The 21,055-nt window shown below is 41.0% G+C and overlaps 1 protein-coding gene across 6 annotated transcripts in view; it reads left to right on the top strand.

Moving 5' to 3' along the window:
- Positions 1 to 148: 148 nt before the first annotated feature.
- HELQ (helicase, POLQ like) overlaps positions 149 to 21,055 on the top strand; it is a 34,456-nt gene continuing 13,549 nt past the window's right edge. The window contains exons 1-10 of one of the 6 annotated variants that reach the window (XM_075127474.1): positions 399 to 527; positions 951 to 1,028; positions 4,742 to 5,498; positions 6,920 to 7,098; positions 7,842 to 8,042; positions 9,791 to 9,863; positions 14,637 to 14,734; positions 15,996 to 16,094; positions 17,072 to 17,217; positions 18,323 to 18,562. In XM_075127474.1, the coding sequence (XP_074983575.1) occupies positions 4,766 to 5,498; positions 6,920 to 7,098; positions 7,842 to 8,042; positions 9,791 to 9,863; positions 14,637 to 14,734; positions 15,996 to 16,094; positions 17,072 to 17,217; positions 18,323 to 18,562 (1,769 nt within the window). In that variant the 5' untranslated portion in view covers positions 399 to 527; positions 951 to 1,028; positions 4,742 to 4,765. Of the gene's footprint in view, positions 528 to 950; positions 1,029 to 4,741; positions 5,499 to 6,919; positions 7,099 to 7,841; positions 8,043 to 9,790; positions 9,864 to 14,636; positions 14,735 to 15,995; positions 16,095 to 17,071; positions 17,218 to 18,322; positions 18,563 to 21,055 lie in introns of those variants that run through there. The other 5 variants (XM_048847834.2, XM_048847832.2, XM_048847831.2 and 2 more) reach the window with 5 other exon arrangements.

Here is a 21,055-nt window from a genome sequence, read left to right as displayed (position 1 = left end):
TTTGCCCAACTAGTAAATATGCTACCCAATCAGAGCGCAGCTAGCCGCAAGGCAGCCAATGGGAACACGAGCGCCGCGGGATCACTTCGCTCTTCTGTATCTTTTCTTTTTAGTGGTTGGTTAAAGGACGGAAATGACGTTTGGGACTGGGGGGGAGGTTTCCGGTTGGCTGGCGGTTGGGAAGCAGGAGGCTGTTCCCTTTAGGAGGCCTCGCTCGCGGGCGGCTGAGAGGAGCCTGCCCTCCCCCCACCTGTCGAGCGATGGTGCCGCCGCTGCCCCCCGCGCCCCTGGAGGCGTTTCCCCGCTCCAGAGGCCTAGCGTCGCCGGCCCGGACCTGACCGCTCCGGCCCGGCGCCCGAGGGATGGAGGGGGGCGGCCCCGCGGTGCGCAGGAGGAGCCGGTCTGCCTGTGCCCGCGAAAGGAGCCGGGACCGAAGTCGGTCCCGCGGCGCCTGCTTCCCTCCAGCCCGGAAGAGACCGAGCTCTGGGGCCGGGGAGGAGCCTCAGCCCGCCCCCGCCAGCCCCGAGGTACGGGGGGAGCAGGCAGGACGCCTGGGTTCCCTCCCTGGCGATAACTCCCCATCTCCCCATAATGGGAGTGAATGAGACTAAGCGGTTGGGGCCGCTCTGCTCGGGGGAGGGGCACTGCGGCCGTCTCAAGCCCATCGCTCCCCACAGGCCACAGTGTGGGGCAGCTGGCAGGGAGGGGTCAGAGCAACGGTCCCTCTTGCCCAGTGGCCTGTCAGTGGCCCATGCTAGATATTTCAGAGGGAGTTAACTGAACAGGGCAGCTATCAAGAGGCCTCCTCTCATCCAGTCCCATCTTTCGACAGACAGAGGTTTAGGGACACCCAGAGCATTGGGTTGTGTCCCTGACCATCTTGGCTAATAGCCAGCAATAGAGCTGCTCTCCCTGAACTTACCTAATTCTTTTTTTTTGTTTGAACTCAGTGATTCTTCTGGCCTTTGCAACATCCCCTGGCAACAAGTTCCACAGGTTGACTGTGTGTTTTGTGAAGAAGTACTTAGGTTTGTTTTAAATCAGGGGTTCTCAAACTGGGGTTTGGGACCCCTGAGGGGGTTGTGAGGTTATTACATGGGGGGTTGCGAGCTGTCAACCTCTACCCCAAACCCCACTTTCCCTCCAGCATTTGTAATGGTGTTAAATATATAAAAAAGTGTTTTTAATTTGTAAGGGGGGGTCGTACTCAGAGGCTTACTATGTGAAAAGGGTCACCAGTACAAAAGTTTGAGAACCACCATTTTAAATCATTATTAATTTTATTGGGTGATCCTGGTTCTTATGTTAAGTGAGGGGATTAATAACACTTTGCTATTGATTTCCTTCACACTATTAATGATTTTATAGATCTCTATCATATCCTCTTAATTGCTTCTTTTCTAAGATGACAAGTCCCAGTCTTTTTAATTTCTCCTCCATTGGAAGCTGTTCTACAAGACTAATTGTTTTAGTTGCCCTTCTCTGCGTCTTTGATAATGCTACTATATCTTTTTTGAGATGGGGCTACCAGCGTTGCAAATATAATTCAAGGTGTGGGCATACCATAGATTTATATACTGGCATTATGGTATTTTTTGTTTTATTATCTATCTCATTTGTGTCCAGAGAACTGGCCACAATAAGGCCAGTATCCCTTTCTTAAGTGGTAACAACTAGTTTAGACCCCATCATTTTGTACATGGGATTATTTTTTTCAGTGCATGTTACTGTACATCAGTATTAACTATCAGCATTACCTTTTATCTACCATTTTGTCATCCAGTCACCGAATTTAGTGAGATCTCTTTGTAGACTCTTTGCAGTCAGCTTTGGACTTAACTGTCTTGAGTAATTTTGTATCATCTTCAAATTTTGCTACCTTCTTGTTCACCCCCTTATCCAGATCATTTATGAATATGTTGAATAGCCTTGTTCCCAGTACAGATTATTGGGGGACCACACTATTTACCTCTCTCCATTGCTAAAGCTGACCATTTATTCCTACCCTTTGTTTCCTGTCTTTTAACCAGTACATGAGAGGACTATCCCTCTTATCCTGTGTCTGCTTACTTTGCTTAAGAGCCTTTAGTTAGAGACTTGTTAAAGGTTTTCTGAAAGTCTGAGTATACCATATCCTCTGGATCACCCTTGCCACATGTTTGTGAACAGCCTCAAAGAATTCTAATAGATTGGTGAGGCATGATTTCCCTTTACAAAAGCTGTGTTGACTCTTCCCCAACATAATATGTTTATCTGTGTGTTTGATAATTCTGTTCTTTACTATTGTTTCAACCAATTTTCCTGATACTGAAGTTAGACTTACTGGCCTGTAATTGCTAGGATTGCCTCTAGAGCCTTTTTTTTTTTTTTTTTTTTTTTTTTTAAATTAGCACTACATTAGCTACCTTCCAGTATTTGGTACAGAGGCTGATTTACATGCCATGGTTAGTAGATTGGCAATTTTACGTTTGTGTTCTTTCAGAACTCTTGGGTGAATACCATCTAGTCCTGGTGATTTAATTTATCAATTTTTTCCAAAACCTCCTGTATTGACATCTCAATCTGGGACAGTTCTTTAGATCTGTCACCTAAAAAGAATGGCTCTTTTTGATGAAGGTTTGGGGATCTCCCTCACGTCCTCTGCAGTGAAGACTGATGCAAAGAATTCATTTAGGTTCTCCACAATGTGGAGACAAAGCCTTTTCTTCCTTGAGTGCTCCTTTAGCATCTTGATCATCCAGTGGATCTACTGACTGTTTGGCAGGCTTCCTGCTTCTGATGTACTGAAAAAAAATGCTGTTAGTTTATGTCTTTAGCTACTTGTTCTTCAAATTCTTTCTTGGTCTGCCTTATTCTACTTTTACACTTGACTTTCCAGAGCTGTTGACTTCCAATTTTTAAAGGATGCCTGTGATAAATGAAGTGGGGTGCAGCTCATTTTGATGGACACCCAGCCAGCCAGTTAGCTGTAAAATCCCTCTTGGTAGCTGTTCTCTGCTTCCTTTACCTGTAAAGGGTTAACAAGCCCACAGGTAAAAGAAAAGGAGTGGGCACCTGACCAAAAGGGCCAATGGGAAGGCTAGAACTTTTTAAAATGGGAAATAAACTTTCCCATTGTCTGTTGTTCTCTGGGCTGCAGGGACAGAGCAGTAATGCTATAAGCAGGAATGCTGTGTAATTTTTCATATCTGGTTCAAAACTTATCTTCCATATGTAGAAGGAATCATTTGGGTAAGGAACGTTTAGTTAAATGTGATCAGGTTTATTCTTTATTTTGGCTTGTGGATCTCCTCTGAGCTAACTCCTGATGCTTTTGTTTGCTTATAACGTTTAAGCTGAACCCCCAAGAAAGCTATTTTGGATGCTTAATCTTTGGAGTTTCTTTTAAAATCTAGCAAAAGCCTAAGTTCCAGATGTATTTTCTTTCTTTTTGTTTTTCATAAAAATGTAACTTTTTTAAGAACAGGATTGGATTTTGGTGTCCTAAGAGGTTTGTGCATATGTTGTTTAATTAGCTGGTGGCCACAGCTAATTTCCTTTGTTTTCTTTCTCAGCTCTTCCCCAGAGGGGGGTGAAAGGGTTTGAAGGTACCCCACAGGGAGGAATTCCCAATTGCTTCTTCCTGGGTACATGTGTGGGTTTTTTGCATTTGGTTGGTGACAGCTTTACCAAGCCAAGGTCAGAGAAAAGCTGTAACCTTGGGAGTTTAATACAAGCTTGGAGTGGCAAGTATTAATCTTTAGAATCCTTGAGGGCCCCCACTTTCTGCACTCGGAGAGACCGAGTGGGGATTCAGCCTTGACAATGCCTTTTGCCACTAACCACCTCTTGCACTCTGTTGTTTAGCTATGGTGGCATTTTTTTGGAATTCTGTTTTGGTTTGTTTTTTATTTGGGGTATACATTTCATTTGAGCCTTATTAAGGTGCAGCACTTTTCCAAACCTCTTGCCTTTGTAGTCCAGGTTTATGCGCACTTGCTCCTGTCCCCAAACATATGACAGCTCTCTAAGAGAGGGCATTAGTGATCCTGTGTTAACTCAAGTTAATTGGCTGATTTATTCAAGGTAACATGCATTTTTGTATGTGCTAATCTAGTTACTTTGTCAGGTATGCAGGTTTATGCTTCACCCTGGTCTGACCCTTAGTCACTTCCCCTCCCAGCTTTGTTACTTACCCTTCATTCTGTACCTCATTGCACCTATCTGTAAAACATCTGTCTTTGTAAAGCACTTAAAGATCTTTTATATTGTTTTGGAAAAAATGCCACCAAATGTGACTGAGGACTTGTCTAAATACAAGAGTTGGCTCACTTCAACAATATTAGTACAGATAAAGCACTCCTTGAGTATGAACAGTTGCACTGGTGAACAGGTGGCTGATATCAGTGTTGTTTATTTCTGAATGAGAAGGGGTGGGATAAGCTATGCCAATATAAGGCACCTTCATGCAGCTTGTTGATGCTGTGTCATACCAGTATAACTCGCACTGAAATAGTTGTACCAGTATGAAATCTGAGTGTCGACCAAGCCTCAGTGATTTAGGACCACAAGTCACTTTAGTACTTTTGAAAATCCCAACCATTATCTTTCACAAATAGAATGAAATGCACACTTAAATTACTCATGAAATTGACATTTTGGTTTTGAGTCAGATGTTTCAGATATAAATCTGTCAGCATGTGAGTCAGCCTCCCATTTGCTGTTGAATATTCATAAATATACTCTTTTTTTTTTTTTGCAGTATAATAATGACAGTGAAGAGGACATGTTTGGTGATTATGACAGCTTTTCTGGAAATGATTCTTTGTTAGCTCAGTTTGATAATATGGAGCAGGAATGTATTCAATCTATTGACTTGACTTCATGTACTAAAAACATGGAAGAAAAAGCTACTGTAGAGCCTGCATTTGGGTATCTTCAATTACAAAATGCCAGAAGCAAGGAACTAATTTTTTCTGCTGCAGGAAACATTATTGGTTTCAAAACTGAAGAAGAGAGTCATTTGAGGACCACAAGTGAACAAGATAACAGGACTCTAGAACCTGGAGACTGTTTTTTAGATGACTTGCCATCTTCACAGCTTCTATATTTTGAGGAAATGAATAATACCTCAGTTGATTCTAGAAAATCATCAGGTACAAAAGAGAGTGCTAATGACATGAATTCTTGCCTTGATAAAATGTTGAATCAGTCGTCTTGTCACCATAATGCAGAGCACACCAAAATAAATAATGAATTGTCCCCAAGCACCACGTCCAAGATGAGTAAAAGAAAGAGTCTCAAAGATCACCTCAAAAATACTATGACTGGAAATGCCAAGGCTCAGACTCCACAGGTTTCTAGAACTAAACAGCTCAAAGAAGCTGTTCTGTCTGAAGAAATTTGTGTTGCCAAGAAAACTATTGAAACTTCTTCTGTTGACATTGGTCCTTTTTATGGGTTACCCAGTAAAGTTAGAGATCTCTTAATACAGTTCCGAGGGATTGAAAAACTTTATGGTAATATCCATTAAATTTTTGTTTAAAAAATCACAGTTTGCTCTTGGGTTACAGTGGATATAATATTTCCAGCAGATTGATGCAACCTTTTCATCATGTACTCGTGGAAACAAAATTTCTGTTTTAAGTTGCTAGACAGTAAGTTTGTTGAGTTGGAATTAGTTAAAATTAACCCATAAATTCTAAGGAAAAATCTTTCAAAGAATGTTGTAGCTGAAAAAGTGGAAAGCAAGGAAACTTAAGGTTACTCTTAATTTTTTTTAAACATTAAAATATGGAAACTGTAACTCTGTCCCCCATCCACCCTAAGCTTTCGTTGTGTAACCAAACTTTTTTTTGAGGACTTGAAAGCATGATAAGGTCATCTTAAAACTGTAGTTGAGGCAGGATGTAGGGGAAGAGATGGTTGATATTTACCACTCTTGCTAAGAAATTCTGAATTTATTTTTTTTCATGGTATTTGCATGTGCTTTGTAAAAAGGCTGGAGTTACATTGTTGTAGCTACTTAAAGCTGTATGTTCCTGTGTTTAAGTTTTATGATAAGATTGAATTACCTGATCAACAGAAAATATAGGGGCTAAGAAGTTCTTATCCAAAGGCACCTCAACTTCTGTGGCCCCTAAAGGATAGAAACATTCTTAATTTCTCAGTTTATGGTAGAACTGTCTTCTTTTGGAAATCTGAGATAGGCTTTGCCAACTACTTTGGGGTTGTATTTGTGTCTAGATAATGTCACATTGAGTATTTCTGTTGAGACATGCTGTTGGTTTTGTGACTCTTATTTTCGAAGATGTACAACCTTGCAATGCAAGGTTGTCTACTGGGTTTTAGTGGTGTGCAGGTGATAATACGTGGATGGAATTAAGGTTGTTCGCGTGACCTAATCTGGTAAAATTTTGGTAATGTCAAAATGAAATGGTTCTTTAAGACATCACCAAAATATTACTTTTCAGTGAACCAAAAAATTGTATTTTGCAAACTGGACACTAAATCGCAAATAGTTTCAGTTCAACCAAAATTCTATATTTTGGCAAATAAAACTATTCACCAAAAATATTTTGCCCAGCTGCAGCTGGTGGTCATTCCATGAAGCTGTTTTTAATTTCTACCTTCTGAAAGCTGTTTAACCATCTGGGCAATCTGAATGGCAGGCTGTTGCTGTAGATGCTTTAATACCTATATGTAGGATGGAGCCATCTGTATGTGGTATATTAAAATATTTTGTTTTGTGGACACTTTTATAAGAAGGAGGATGGGCAGGCTGGATCGTCAGAAATGCTCAGTACTTTATCAGTGAAAGCTGCCTGAGACAATAATCTGCCCATACCCTTTAGTTTTACAGAAAATGTGTATTTTGATCCTGAATCAGCATGCATGTGAGAAGAGAGGTGGCAAAATAATTTTTCTTTCAATTTTACAGAGTGGCAGCACACTTGCTTAACGTTAGAATCTCTGCAACAAAGAAAGAACTTAATATATTCATTGCCAACCAGTGGTGGAAAAACACTTGTAGCTGAAATTTTAATTCTTCAGGAATTACTCTGCAGGCAGAAAGATGTTTTAATGGTTCTACCATATGTGGCTATTGTCCAAGAAAAGGTGTGAAAACAGTATTTTGGTTTTTTGTTTTGTTCTGAAATGAATATTACTTTTTATACATGCACTTTTTTTACCAGTGTTGGAAAATTGACTGTAAATATTTTAAATCCTCTGTTAATCCATAGGAGATTTCTAGTGAATATATTCTTGTGTATCTTGAATAAATATCAGCCTGGAAATGAAAAGTATGTTTCTATTTTCTAGTTCAGTTAAGAGGCTCTCAAACTACTCTTTGTGATGAAATGTACATAGTCTATAGTTAAGGATATCCACTTCAACTGAGTTATGAAAAATTGGATTTGCACCAAGCTGTTGGAATGTTAGTGCCTTGCTTGCAGTGCCGTCTAATCCAAGTCTACTCTAAAATCCATGTTGACATTTAAATAATCTTGCAAAAAAAAAAACATAGCTGTCTAATGGAACTAATAAGTGATTTATGGAGGACAGATGAAGTATTTTGTCACTGGTTTGACAAATCTCAACACCTGAAAGGCTTATGTACTAAAATATTTTTGTCGTTAATATGCTTTGATTTCACTTTTTGCAGTAGTCATTTGTTCAAGTAATAGTTCTTATTGTCAGCTGTATTGTTGCATAATGTATACATGAAATAATGTCTTATTTTCTGGCCTTAATCCTGAAATTACATTAGCATGAGTTAATTGCAAGATCAAAGTCATTAAGTGTGAAAATTAATTTACTCTTCATGTAATTTGTTCTTTTTGCATTTTATTATATTGTAGGTTTGGGCCTTGTCAAGTTTTGGAATAGAGCTAGGCTTCTTGGTTGAAGAATATGCGGGAAGTAAAGGAAGATTTCCTCCAATCAAAAGGAGAATGAAGAAATCACTGTACATTGCTACTATAGAGAAAGGACACAGCCTAGTGAACTCCTTGATTGAAACAGGAAGAGTTGGTGACCTGGGTCTAGTTGTAGTAGATGAGGTTTGTTATAAAACTTGCAACAGGTTACTAATACATATGTTACTATTTTATTTACAAAACAGTTACAAGAAAAATACACCATTTAAAACTGTATATATACTGTACAAATGGGCATATTGCACAGGTACTATATTAGAAAACCATTGCTTAGCAAGCTGGAGAGTATCCAAGATTTGTCTTGAGGGTTATTGCTCATTTGGGATTTGCTCCTTTCTGGTATCTTTATAGAGCAGTGGGCTCTTAATTTGTCTGAGAAATCTTCTTAAAGATGGTTGGCAAATGTTAACTACCTAAAACGCAGCCATTTGCAGAATAGGATACAAGGGGCATTCATCCCATACTAGTATAAAACAAACTTTAAATTAATCTTGAACTGGTTACATTGAATGTGTTTTACTGATCCCTTAATTATACACAAAAACATGTTCAGTCTAGCATAAACCATTTTTGATCACATGGTTTTCTGAGAGTCCATTTGTAGCATGAACTAATCTAAGAAGATAAAGGAACAGCACTATTCAGATTTGACAGAGGATATGTCTACTGCACTACAGTGGTACAGCTAAGGTGCTGCAGCTTCTTATGTCGATGAAAGGGTTTTTTCTGTAGATATAGTTAATCCACTTCTCCAAAAGGTGGTAGCTAGGTTGATGGAACTATTCTTTCATCGATCTAGCTACGTCTATCGTGGGGGTTAGGATGACCTAATTACAGTGCTCAGGGCACAGCATTTTTCACAACCCTGAGTGATATTGCTAGGACAGTCTAATTTTTAAGTGTAGGCCAGAGTCACAACTCCATCCCTACTCTGCTCCTGGTATAGTGTAGCTATGTGCTTCCCCTTACTTAAACTAGATTACAAGGTGCCAATCCAGCCCCATGTAACTACCAACAATATTACTCAAGTTGAAGGTGTCCCTTTTTAATAAAATGTTCTGTGAAGAAAACATTGAGAATTAACTGCTGCTTTGCCAGTGATTGCTGTACTGTCATTAACTGTTAGCAAAAGGTCTTCACTGCCTTCTAAAGCAGGGGTTCCTAACTTTTTTCTTTCTGAGCGCCCCCACACACACACACGTGGCCCAGCTGTGCCACAGCAGTTGTTTTTCTGCATATAAAAGCAAAAGCCATCGTTAGGGGGGAGCAAGGAGGGCAATTGCCTGGGCCCCATGTCGCAGACGGCATCATGAAGGTAAGTTGCTAATGCTTCGTCTTCCGCCGTGGGTGGTGGTACTTGAGGGCCCTGGCTAGAGTCGTACACGGCAGGGCTTCAGCTTTCAGTCCTGGGTCTAACGCCAGCCATGCTTGTCAAACTCCCTGAAACTTGCTTCTGGCCCCCGCAGCGGCCCCAGACCTCTCGTTGCACAGTTTGATCAAGATAAGAGATGTACAAAATAAATTCTAACTGGGTAGTAATAAAAGATCACTGCACTGAGTGTTTTCTGCCAGGAAGTGCCATCCCTGTGACCGTTGTCATTTAATTTAATGGAAAGCAAACCTTGTTAAACACATACTTTTTTCCGCATTCTCCTAAAAAAATAAATATATATATAATATTTTATAGTGAGATGACATTATTGGAGGAGGCTTTAGAGTCAAAATACACCAAACTTAAAGAGAAATCGGACAAAAGGTTTACCATATTAAAAATATTTGGGATTTGATTTGTATGCTGGTTTGTATTTAGAAATATTGCTAAGTCAGTAACTAATTTACCATGCCTCACTTCTCTTTATTATTCCCCGAAGTTGCACATGCTTGGTGAGGGGAGTCGTGGAGCTACACTGGAAATGATTCTTGCAAAAATTCTCTACACCAGCAGTAAGTAACTCCTGCACCATGACTAGTTAACTTTAAAAATACCATGTAAAGTAACAACTTGTATAACTTGAGAGAGATAATCCAACTTTTAATTTATTTTTTGTTTCGCGGTTTCTAAAATATCACAAACTCCACTGAGTAATAGTGTATTTCACCATGGATCACTGCGGTTATTTTTTACCCCTTTATAGTGCCTTGCAGGAGTTCATGAAGTGGCCCTGTAGTAGTCCCCTTCCTTCATCTCTGAGAAATTCCAGTTTGGGGTGAACTCTTCCCTCAAGAGTGAAATCTGACCCTTCCTGTTAAATGTTTATATAAAGGCCTTAGGGAACACTGTGAAACAGTATCCATTGCATAGGGCGAGTCTTCACGGCACAGTTGGCTTGAGTTATAACTAGTGTTACCCTTAACTTGATTTCCAGCCACATACAAAAATCTGTAGCTTGAGTTAGGTGGTACTATAAGCTCAAGACAGCTAGCCTTTCAGGGTATGTCTACAGTGCACCTGGGAACATGCTTCCCAACATGGGTAGACACACACACACACTAGGTCTGCTGGATCTAGTATGCTAAATATAGTAGTGTGGCATGGGTGGCAGCTCAGGCTAACCACCCAAGTACACACCTGGGCAGTCAGGTGGACTTGAACTCGGGTGGCTTGCGCAAGCAACTGCCTATGCTGCTGCAGCTACGCTGCTATTTTTAGCATGCTAGCTGGAGCAGAGCTAGTACATGTCTGTCGATGCTGGGAAACATTGTCCCAGCTACAGCATAGACCAGGGGTCTCAAACATGCAGCTTGCGGGGTTATTCCCTGGGGGCCGCCAAGCTCCCTGCACTCTCTCCCGCACCCCCCGGACTTATTTCCTGCGGCCATCAAGCTCCCCCACTCCCTCTCCCCCCAGCATGCCGCATCCCTGCTCGTCTGCCTACCTCCAGGCACTTCCCACCTCCAAACAGCTGTTTGGCTGCACTTAACGCTTTCCGGGGGGTGGGAGGAACAGGGAGCCGCACACTTAGGGGAGGAGGCGGGGCAGGGACAGGGATTTGGGGAAGGGGTTGGAATAGGGGCAAGGAGGGGGCGGAGTTGGGGTGGGGACTTTGGGGAAAGGGTTGGAATGGGGGTGGGGCAGGGGCCGGGCCTCATGGAAGGGGTGGAGTGGGGACCGGGGTAGGGAGGGGGTGTCAGTGATGTAGCCCTCGGGCTAATGTACTAATCCTCTTGTGGCCCTCGTGGTGATTCGAGTTTGAGATCCCTGGTGTAGACATTCCCTTGCAGGGGGAGGTCGAAGCCTGAATGCTGCTGAAGTTTGAGCTAGTACTTCAGTGGGGATGCATCAGCTTGAGTTACAACTCAGGAGCAGCTAATCTAGTCACTTTGCAACTCACTCAGTAACTTGTTGTTTTGAACAATAGTTGCTCAAGTGCAGTTAACTGGTGTGCTAACTCAAGATGACCATACTGTGAAGACACACCCATAGTCACCAGTATGTGGACAACATTAAATTCTTTATTCCTTTTTCATCTAAGATGGTTTTCTAATGTTTGTGATTTCTCAGCTTGTTTTGACTTAAATGGAAGTGATGTGTCTGCAACTAATCTGGGAAGGATGGATGCTGCTGTGTCAGGGGATTAATCTAGAACAGTGTTTCATAACTGGTAGGTCATAACGCCCAAGAGATTCACAAAAGGCAATTGGGGGAATTTGCAAGGTGTTGGTTTATGTTGAGATCAAACTGCCGAATAAAATCTCTCCCGCCACTCCTTTCACACCCTTACCCTTCAATACCAGCCTCTTGAAACACACAAACAAATAAATTACATGGACTCATAGACTTTAAGGTCAGACGGTACCATCATAATAATCTAGTCTGACCTCCTGCACATTGCAGGCCACAGAACCTCACACCCCCACTATGTAATAGACCCCTAACCCTGGCTGAGTTACTGAAATTCTCAAATCATGATTTAAAGATTTCCAAGTTACAGAGAATCCACCATTTACACTAGTTTAAACCTGCAAGTGACCAGTGCCTCATGGTGCAGAGCAAGGTGAAAACTCCCAAGATCTTTGCCCAATCTGATCTGTGGGAAAATTCCTTGCCAGCCCCAAATATTGTGATAAGTTAGACCCTGAGCATGTGGGCAAGACCCAGCAGCCAGACATCTGGGAAAGAATTCTCTTTAGTAACTCAGAGCCCTCCCCATCTAGTGTCCCCTCACTGGCCATTGGAGATGTAGCAGTCATCGATCAGCTACATGTCATTGTAGGCAGTCTCATCATACCATCCCCTACATAAACTTATCCAGCTCGGTCTTGAAGCAGATAGGCTTATCATTGTTACATGTTTTATTCTTTTTATATAAATGGAAGAGGGTCACTGATCTAAAAGAATGGAGGTGGGGAGCACTGCCCTTTCACTGTGTGGTTTGTGGCCAGGGGTTGTGGAAGATCTTTTTTTCCCTGAGTACACGGAAAAGGGCATTGTGAGATATTTCTGTTATCTGTCAGTGACTAGCCCAGAGACTCTTCTTGGATGCAAACCTTGCCACAGTATTACCATGTCTTTTGTAATTGTTCCCCTAATGCAATTGTACGCCGGTGGACCTCTGCAGTCTTCATCTGATACAGAATACAGCCACCTGCCTTGTCAGTGAGAAAGGTGGAGAACATTCAGCATGTGCTCTTCAAGTGTGGCACTAAAGGCTACTTGGGTGTTCTGAGTAAAATTCAAGAAATCTAAATATGCATTGTCTGGGACCCAGTTATTTAGAAGACACCACCTTCTCTGCTGTCTAATGACAGTTAAGGCCTTTTGTATCATGACCATCTGCCTAGAAGGTGGCTTTCTAAGGTCAGCAGCAGAACACTCCTAGCTCCAGGGCACCTGCCTTTAAAACTTGCTTCTTGTTACACTGAAGGACTCTTGTTCAGTCCAGGCTTCAATTTGATTGTTGCTTTTTCTTTTTTAATCTGTTTGGTTGTGTGACGGGGTCACCACTCATCACCGCTGGCACCCCCTGTTGGTCACTCCGGGAATTAGCTCTTGACCGCTGTGGGGCGTCCTAAACACATGGTAGTTTGCCCATTGGCTCCGCTCTGCTGTCCTGGGACCTGCGTTGCTCCCTGCTCGGCGGTGTCCTCTGCAGGACACTCTGCATGCACTTCAGGACACTGCCCTCCGGCAGTGCCCACCACTCTGGTCTCACCCCCTTCCGGGGTGGTGGTGTTAACAGCCGTTCTTCCGTTTGTCCCTGCCTCCATGGCCAACCACAGCCCTAGAGTCTAACCCCTTGTCTCAGGGGCAGGTCATGGTCTGTCTCGGCCTCTCTCCTCAATGGCAAGGGACAGTGCAAAGGGGGAAGGCGGGGGGGGGACCCAGGACCCCCCACTACTCTGGGTCCTTTCCCAGGGACTTTCTAGGGGCAGCCTCCTTCTGCCTTCCATCTCTCCCCTCTTGCCTCCCTATTTTCCTGGGCCACACCCTTTGGCCCGATGCACCTTCTCAACCCCTCTTAGCAAGGGCCATAGCCTGGCAGGTATCTGGGCCAGAGTTCTGCTCTGCTTCCCCAAGCCTGCCCAGCACTGCTTTGTCTAAGATGCTGCTCCTTAGCTCAGGAGCCAGTCCTTCTCCCTTGCTAGTCAGAGAGCAACTGACTGCCTTCTCTGCTAGGCAGCCTTTATATAGGATGTAGCCCTGTCCTGATTGGCTGCCTCTTTCCCTGCTCTGATTGGCTCTCCCCCAGCCCTTTCTGATTGGCTGCTGGTCTGGGCAGCCTCTTAGGCCTGGTTCAGCCCTTTAGTCTGGAGCCCTGTATGTTATAAAACCATTGCTAAGGCTGTTTTGTCATGTGGCTCTCCAATTCTATTACCTTCATCGTTTTCAAAAATACATCCTTCTCTTGACGTGTGAGAGGTGAGTGCTAGTGGACGGTTGTGATGGTGAACAGTTAAACTGTTTCACTGAGAACCTTGAGAGCTGCCAAATTAAAGCCTTAAATAAAAGTCTAACCCAGGGGTTCTCAAACTTCATGTCGCTGTGACCCCCTTCTGACAACAAAAATTACTACACGACCCCAGGATGGGGGACTGAAGCCTGAGCCTGCCTGAGCCCCACTGGGTGGGAGGGCCAGAGTCTAAGCCACGCCGCCCTGGGTGGGGAGGGTAGGGCCAAAGCTGAAGCTCAAGAGCTTCAGCCGCATGCAGGGGACCTTTAATCTGAGCCCTGCTGCCCAGGGCTGAAGCCCTTGGGCTTCAAATTCAGCCCTGGGCTGTGGGCCTCGGGTTTTGGCTTTGGCCCCAGACTGCAGCAAGTCTAAGCCAGCCCTGGCGACCCCGGTAAAATGGGGTTGTGTCCCACTTTGGGTCTCGACCCACAGTTTGAGAACCTCTGGTCTAACCCAATGACTACTGTGAGAGCTTTAATTCCTCCACAGGTAGTAAAGTTTCTTGTTCCCTTAAGTTTTCTTTATTAACGGAGTTAGGTTGGGTTTACAGCAGTTGGCTCTGATATGGCAACTACTGTGTTAAAATATGTTCACTGTTAACTAGAACTTTGCTTGTGCTGTGATAACTTGCACTGAAATTGGTACAAAAGTCTGTGGGCCCCTTTGGTTGGCCTTTTAAAAAAAAAATGGCATGATTTAAACAGCTGCCTAGATACTGAATTCAGTGCTTTTTATATGTGCTATATAAGGCTATAAATACATCTTGTGACATTTTTAACATTTTGTGTCTTCTAATTTACTCAACATTTAATTTTCTATTTTATAGAAACTACTCAAATCATTGGAATGAGTGCAACTTTAAACAATGTTGGGGACCTGCAGCAGTTCCTGCAAGCGGAGTATTACGCTAATAATTTTAGACCAGTACGTGTTCAAGACTAGGGAAAACTATTGCTTAACATTTTTATTTTTAGAGTTAAAAGTGACTGCTAGTTTCATACTTTGAGCTTTCAACACACAGTTTTTGTACCACTTACACTGATTGAGTGCTTGTCTACGCTTACATTTTATAGCGCTCTAACTTGATGGCTCATGGGTATGAAAAATCAGACTCCGAGCCGTGCTCCCAGTGCTCAGAGCTAATCCCCTCGTGGAGGTGGACTACCAGGACTGCTGAGAGAGCTCTCTCCCAGCGCTCACATGTGACCACACTTGCACTTCAAAGCACTGCTGCAGGAGCATTCCCACGGCAGTGCTTTGAAGTTTCCAGTGTAGCCGTGCCCTTAGAAACTTAGTTCAAAGCAGTACAACCTCCCCGTGCAGACATAGTTATACTGGTATAAAGGTGCTTGTATCTGCACAGCTTATTTCCATAAATATAAGCACCTTTATACCAGTATAACTATGTCTGCAGGTGGAGGTTGTACTGCTTTAACTGTGTTGGTTTCTAAATCAGTTCAGTTAAGGTGGTACAAAATCTATAGGTAGACCAGCCCTTCTTTGTGATTGAGAAGGCACTTGTATTCTGAGTTCCTTCAATCAGATGCTTCAGTTACCTTTTAAAAACAAACAAACAAAAAACCTTTGGGCTAAAATTTCTCATTTGTTTTCTCTACCCAGGCAGAGAAAAGAGGGTATACAGTTAGATGTTTAAAAAAGTGTTCCTTTGCTTTGAGAATTAAAAACATACGTCTTTCATTGTTCGGCTTGCCTAGATTTCCGGGGACAAATCACATTTATTTTCTAAAAGATATGCGGCAGTAGTGGAAGTGACACACAATACAAACTGTATTTAACTTATACTGTTGCAATTCAGAAAGATACTTACCTTGAAGGGAATCAGTAAAGCTAACTAACATTAGATGAAATAGAATGCAAAACTGAAAGTAAATTGCTTGTGCACTAGCCCTGAAGCTCACAGCATCAGCCAAGCTGTACTTTACCAGTTGGTAGGAAAGGTGTGTATTGTCTTGAGGTAATGAATTCTTGGAGGTAAAGAACAGGCAAATAAATGCCATATGCCAGCTCTTGGGTGTAGAGATAAGAATGGCCCTTTATTTTTTGAAGTTTGGAAATGTATTTCCAAGAGATCTCATAGTTTTAAAGTTGTAGTGATGCAGACAGTAATTTGACTAAAGTTAATATATCATTTCTTTTTCTTTCCTTTTTTTTTAAACCAACCTAGGTAGAATTAAAGGAGTATGTTAAAATACAAGATAGTATCTATGAAGTTGACGACAAAGCAGAGAATGGCCTTACTTTTTCACGTCTTCTTAATTTCAAGGTAATACAGATAAATGTATGAAACTTTTTGTTTCTTTAGGTATACAGTATTCAAAACTTAAGGTAAATTAAGGTATTATTAGGACTCATTGGTTCATAAATATACAGTATGATAAAGGGGAAGAATATCAATGGAAAAGTGATCTTTAGAAGGCCAAATACTAAAATGAGGGGTGTTTTTTAGATTTTAATTTTATTCCCAGTTGTACAGGAGAGAAGAAGGGAGAGAACTTATTTTCCCTTCTGACTGGGGGAGTGAGGTGCTTGAAAATTTCAGACAACTAGCCAGAAGCTGATACAAAAAGGATAGAGCCTATGAGCAAGGGCCAGGAAAACCACCTAGGTAGGTATCCCAGCACCCTCTCTCTTCTCGACAGCTGGGAATGGGTGATAGGCTTTCACACTAGGGCATTGCCCCTGCATTGTGGTAGGAGGAGATACCCTTCTCTTTCATATTGGCTTATGACTACTGGATTTCTGGAAATTTTGTTTCGTCTGGTATAACTATTCTTAATGTAGATCAAATTTGGGGCCTAATATACTTGAGTGCCCAGATGTGAAGTGTGGGGGAAGGAAGGTAATGGGTCTCTGTTCTTGATTCTAGGTTGCTATGCCCACAACCATAATGTAACAATCAGAACTCCTTGTTGTCTTTACCTACTTTTTACTGTGCCTCCACCCCCAAAAAAACTTCTGATCTCTAGACCAGTACTCTTCTTCATTGATAGAGTGACTACCAGTACGATAGAACAGGTAGCACCAGTGTTACCAATGAGTTCCAATGGTAGTAAAGAGGCAAAATATTCCATTCACACCTTTCTGTTCCCTCCAGTCAAATTCTGAGCATCCCTTAAAGTTCTGCATTTTTAAAGCGAAAGGAGATTCAGAATTGATTTGCGGGTCAGGACCTTCGGTTTAATTCATGTAGTAATCACAAGTAGAGTGTGTGATAACTCTTTTTTTTCACTTTTATTTCAGTATTCTAGTAATCTGCAGAAGATGGACCCAGACCACCTTATTGCCTTGGTGACAGAAGTCATTCCAAATTATTCCTGCCTAGTCTTTTGTTCCACTAAAAAGAACTGTGAAAATGTAGCTGAAATGATATGCAAATACCTGAACAAGTATGTTTCTCTCATTACTATTTTAGAGTACACCTGAAATGCCAAATCGGCCTTGACTGTTGACTTCTTTTAGCACAAAAACTAGTCACCTGCCTTTTCCAATGATGATGAAAAAAATACTTGCCTGACGAAAAACAAAAAAAATTAACTTGCCCTTGGCGAATGGAGTTATAGGGTAGCTTGAAGGGAATGCTCCTGTTCCAGAGTCCATTTTTGGTTTAAAACAAAAACAGGCACTAAAATACAATTTTTCAAGAATCAGTTTAAAAAATATAAACAAGAAAAAAGAGCAAAAATAGCAAAGTTCCTTTAGAGACCATCAATGGAATTCACATCTTGTTCATGCTGTTCTGTGTAAATTACAGCACTCACTGTTTACCATTCATGCTCTCAGTGGTTCTCTTCTTTGTCATGCCTAACAGTAGCCTGTTAAGCAGCTCTTTGTGTTTGGTTACATATGCTGGGAATGTAAGATGCAAACAAAAAGTTGGATTTTTTTTTTAAGTTGAATATCTTAACGTTTTATTTCATTATCAATGAAACAACCAATATCTGCTCAGATTCATGCAATAATTCATCTAATAATAATCCAAAAAAATCTATAGAAATGATGTTTCTAGGAAGTTACATGGCACTTAGACTCATTTTCAGTGTGTATATCTGATTACCTTAACAAAATAAATACTGAAAATTGAAATCGCTAACTACTTGGTATTCCCATCATTGTGATTGCTGCCTATGAGGAAAAGAATCTGTGCTATTACTAGACTTGTAGGCAGGTTGTATCATTCTCTCGTTACTCATCTCAGTGCATTTGAAATAGAACATTTACCATTTTCTTGATCCTTTCTGTGTTCTTGACTGAAAGTATAGGTTGATTTTTTTGCTGCTGACTAACGTTGATTCTCATTTTGGTAATAATAGTATTAGAAACACTAGAAAATGTTTTCCGGACTTCAGTGGTTGAGGTGAACATATTCTTGCTGTAGGAATGGAGAATGTGCAGGAGCAAATTAGAAGTATGCTTTTCTTTTAACGTAGTTACTGAATTGTCAAAATGTAAATGTTAAGGGTGTTTATGTTGTTTGCCCCCAACCCCCTCAAGGGAATATAGAAATCACAGGGAAAAAGAGAAACAAGATCTTATTAAGGACTTGAAGAATATTGGTAAGGGAAGTCTCTGTCCTGTTCTAAAGCGAACCATTGCATTTGGTATTGCCTACCATCACAGCGGCCTTACCAGTGACGAAAGGAAACGTATAGAAGAGGCTTATTCTGCAGGTGTCCTGTGCCTTCTTACTTGCACATCTACTCTAGCTGCTGGAGTCAACCTGCCAGCTCGAAGGTTAGTCATGCAAAAGTATTTGTGAGGATTCATTTAAACCCTATATTGTCAAAACTCCTGCTTTGTCTAAAATTGGAGATGTCAACATTATATTAATGAGGTTCCACTCTGAGTAGCGATTAAATGTGGCACAATCTACTCAGTAGGTTTCAGAGTAACAGCCGTGTTAGTCTGTTTTTGCAAAAAGAAAAGGAGTACTTGTGGCACCTTAGAGACTAACCAATTTATTATTATAAATTATATTATAATAAATTGGTTAGTCTCTAAGGTGCCACAAGTACTCCTTTTCTTTTTGCAATCTACTCAGTAGTTCTCCTTGTGTGTTGTTAGTCATATCTGCTGATTTCAAGGATGAGTTTTTCTGCTTTTTGCTCTTGGAAACCCTGCTGAGCAAGAATCCTTCTGAACAATCAAGATGCATTCTATTTTGACTCAAGTATAAGTTAGAGAATTGTAACTAAATTCCAATTGCAGGACCAAATCAGATGATTGCACAGGCATAACTGAGGGCAGAATTTAGGTTGCAGAATCTGTTACTTACGATGGTGCATGAGACAGTAAGAACACGTCTTGGCTTTCAGGTAGAATCTATAGAGCTGGAAATTAAGAAAACCATCACTTTACTTATAAACTGAGAATTTTTTATTAAATCACTGAGATAGTAAATAAGGAAACAAACAATGTTATTTTTAGACAGTTTTCAAAGTGGAATTACACTGAAAATAGTCCTTTTTATTTGGAGAGATTATTGAAAAGTGTAGACAACAAAAAAATGTACTAGCATAGAGCACATCTGTTCAATCTGTATGTTTGAGGTCCTGGTGGTGGTTACAGAAGTGTGTCCAAATGACCTGTTGCTGTGTAAATGCTAATGCATTTATTGAAAACAAAGATTGAATTAATGTAATGACATTCTTGAATTTAGGATGCTATGATTTATTACTCATTGTGGTCTTGTCTTACTATTCGAAAATGGTACACTTTGGCAGGATATTGACATATTGTTTCTCAGTGTGATCACCTTATGTATTCTGATTGGCTTGGAGAATGTCCTCTTGCCTGCTTCAGACAAAGGGGCTTATCCAAAAGTAGCTTTTAAAATAAATTACACTTTCATGGATAAATTGGTTATTGATAGCCTGCAGTCTTAACTCATCAATGTACAATAGTAAATAACCTATAACTGAAAGAGATTAGAGAATAAAAATGTAATTCCAATTTGTTGTCTTTGTGCATTTGTCAGCATTTTGTAGGAAATCTTTTCCCTACTTGTGTGGGTTTTTCATGCAGCAACCAGGGAAAAGAGAAACAATTTAAAAAAAAGGAAAACGTCATTATAAAACCAGAAAAATTTGGCAGGGGGCTCAAGGCATCTGATACCTGAAACTAATTTTAACTTACTTTTGTAAGTTATTACATTCAGGTTGACTCAGCCTTTAAATCGCATGATTTAAAGCGCAATGTTTATGTTTCAGTAAATCTGATGGGGCACAATTTTTTGTAGGCTTGTTACTGAATAATCTGGCAGTATAAAACAGATTTGGCTCCTTTTTAGTATTTTATATTAGAGTTTTGTGATCTAGAGACAGTTTGTGTTTAATCTTGTTTGTTAAATTTAGATTTTTTGTTATTCAATATAACTGGAACGTGACTAAATGCAATTTTGGCTTTATTTCAGTGTAGAATTCTTTAGAAATAGCCTTTCTAAATAGAGTTATTACTTAAGGAGATTTGAGGGCTTGGAAATAAGCTCATTTTTGTCATTTATTTGACAGTTCATGGAATATGCATGTCGATAATTTAAATAATTCTCCTGTTGCTCTATATTCTCAATTTAAATAAAACTTAAACTCTGTAGAGTGTAGACAGAAGTCCAAATTGTTTGTTGAGGTGAATGTCATATTGCATCAAATCAATATTTAAAAAATATAGACAGTTGTAGGAGATGCTACAATATAAAGATGCAGGGGAGGCAACTTGTGGGTTGTCTGTAGAAGTCCTTGATGACATTGTGGTGCTGTTTATAATTTGTATTACTGTAGCACCTGGTCATGCACCAGAACCCCATTGTGCTAGATGCTGTACAAACACATAACAAAAAGACTTCTGCCCCAAGGCACTTACAGTCCAAGTATAGGATGAGACAACAGATGGATACAGACAGACAAATGGGAGGATACAAGGAAACAATGAGACAGTATTGGTCAGTGTGCAAGGCTGTGGTCTCAGCACACCAGCAGCCCTACCCGTCATCAAGTTTTTTTGTTGACATCTTGGAGAAAGTGTGTTTTGGATGAGTGAGTTTTGCGAATGTTTATGGGGAGCTCCTCCAGAGTGAATGGCAGCCTGGGAGAAAGCATGAAGGTTTTTGTTTGAAAATTTAACGACTGAGCAATGCAGGCTGGCATAGTTGCTTATTTGGGTTTTTTTTGTTTTTTTTTTTAATACTAATAAGGTGCTTAGATACTACTATAGTGATTGGAGCTGATACAG

Source organism: Caretta caretta, chromosome 4 (genome assembly GCF_965140235.1).
Source record: "Caretta caretta isolate rCarCar2 chromosome 4, rCarCar1.hap1, whole genome shotgun sequence".
NCBI lineage: Eukaryota > Metazoa > Chordata > Testudines > Cheloniidae > Caretta > Caretta caretta.
Note: the sequence above shows the minus strand (reverse complement) of the source record. Positions and strands in the feature narration are given on the sequence as shown.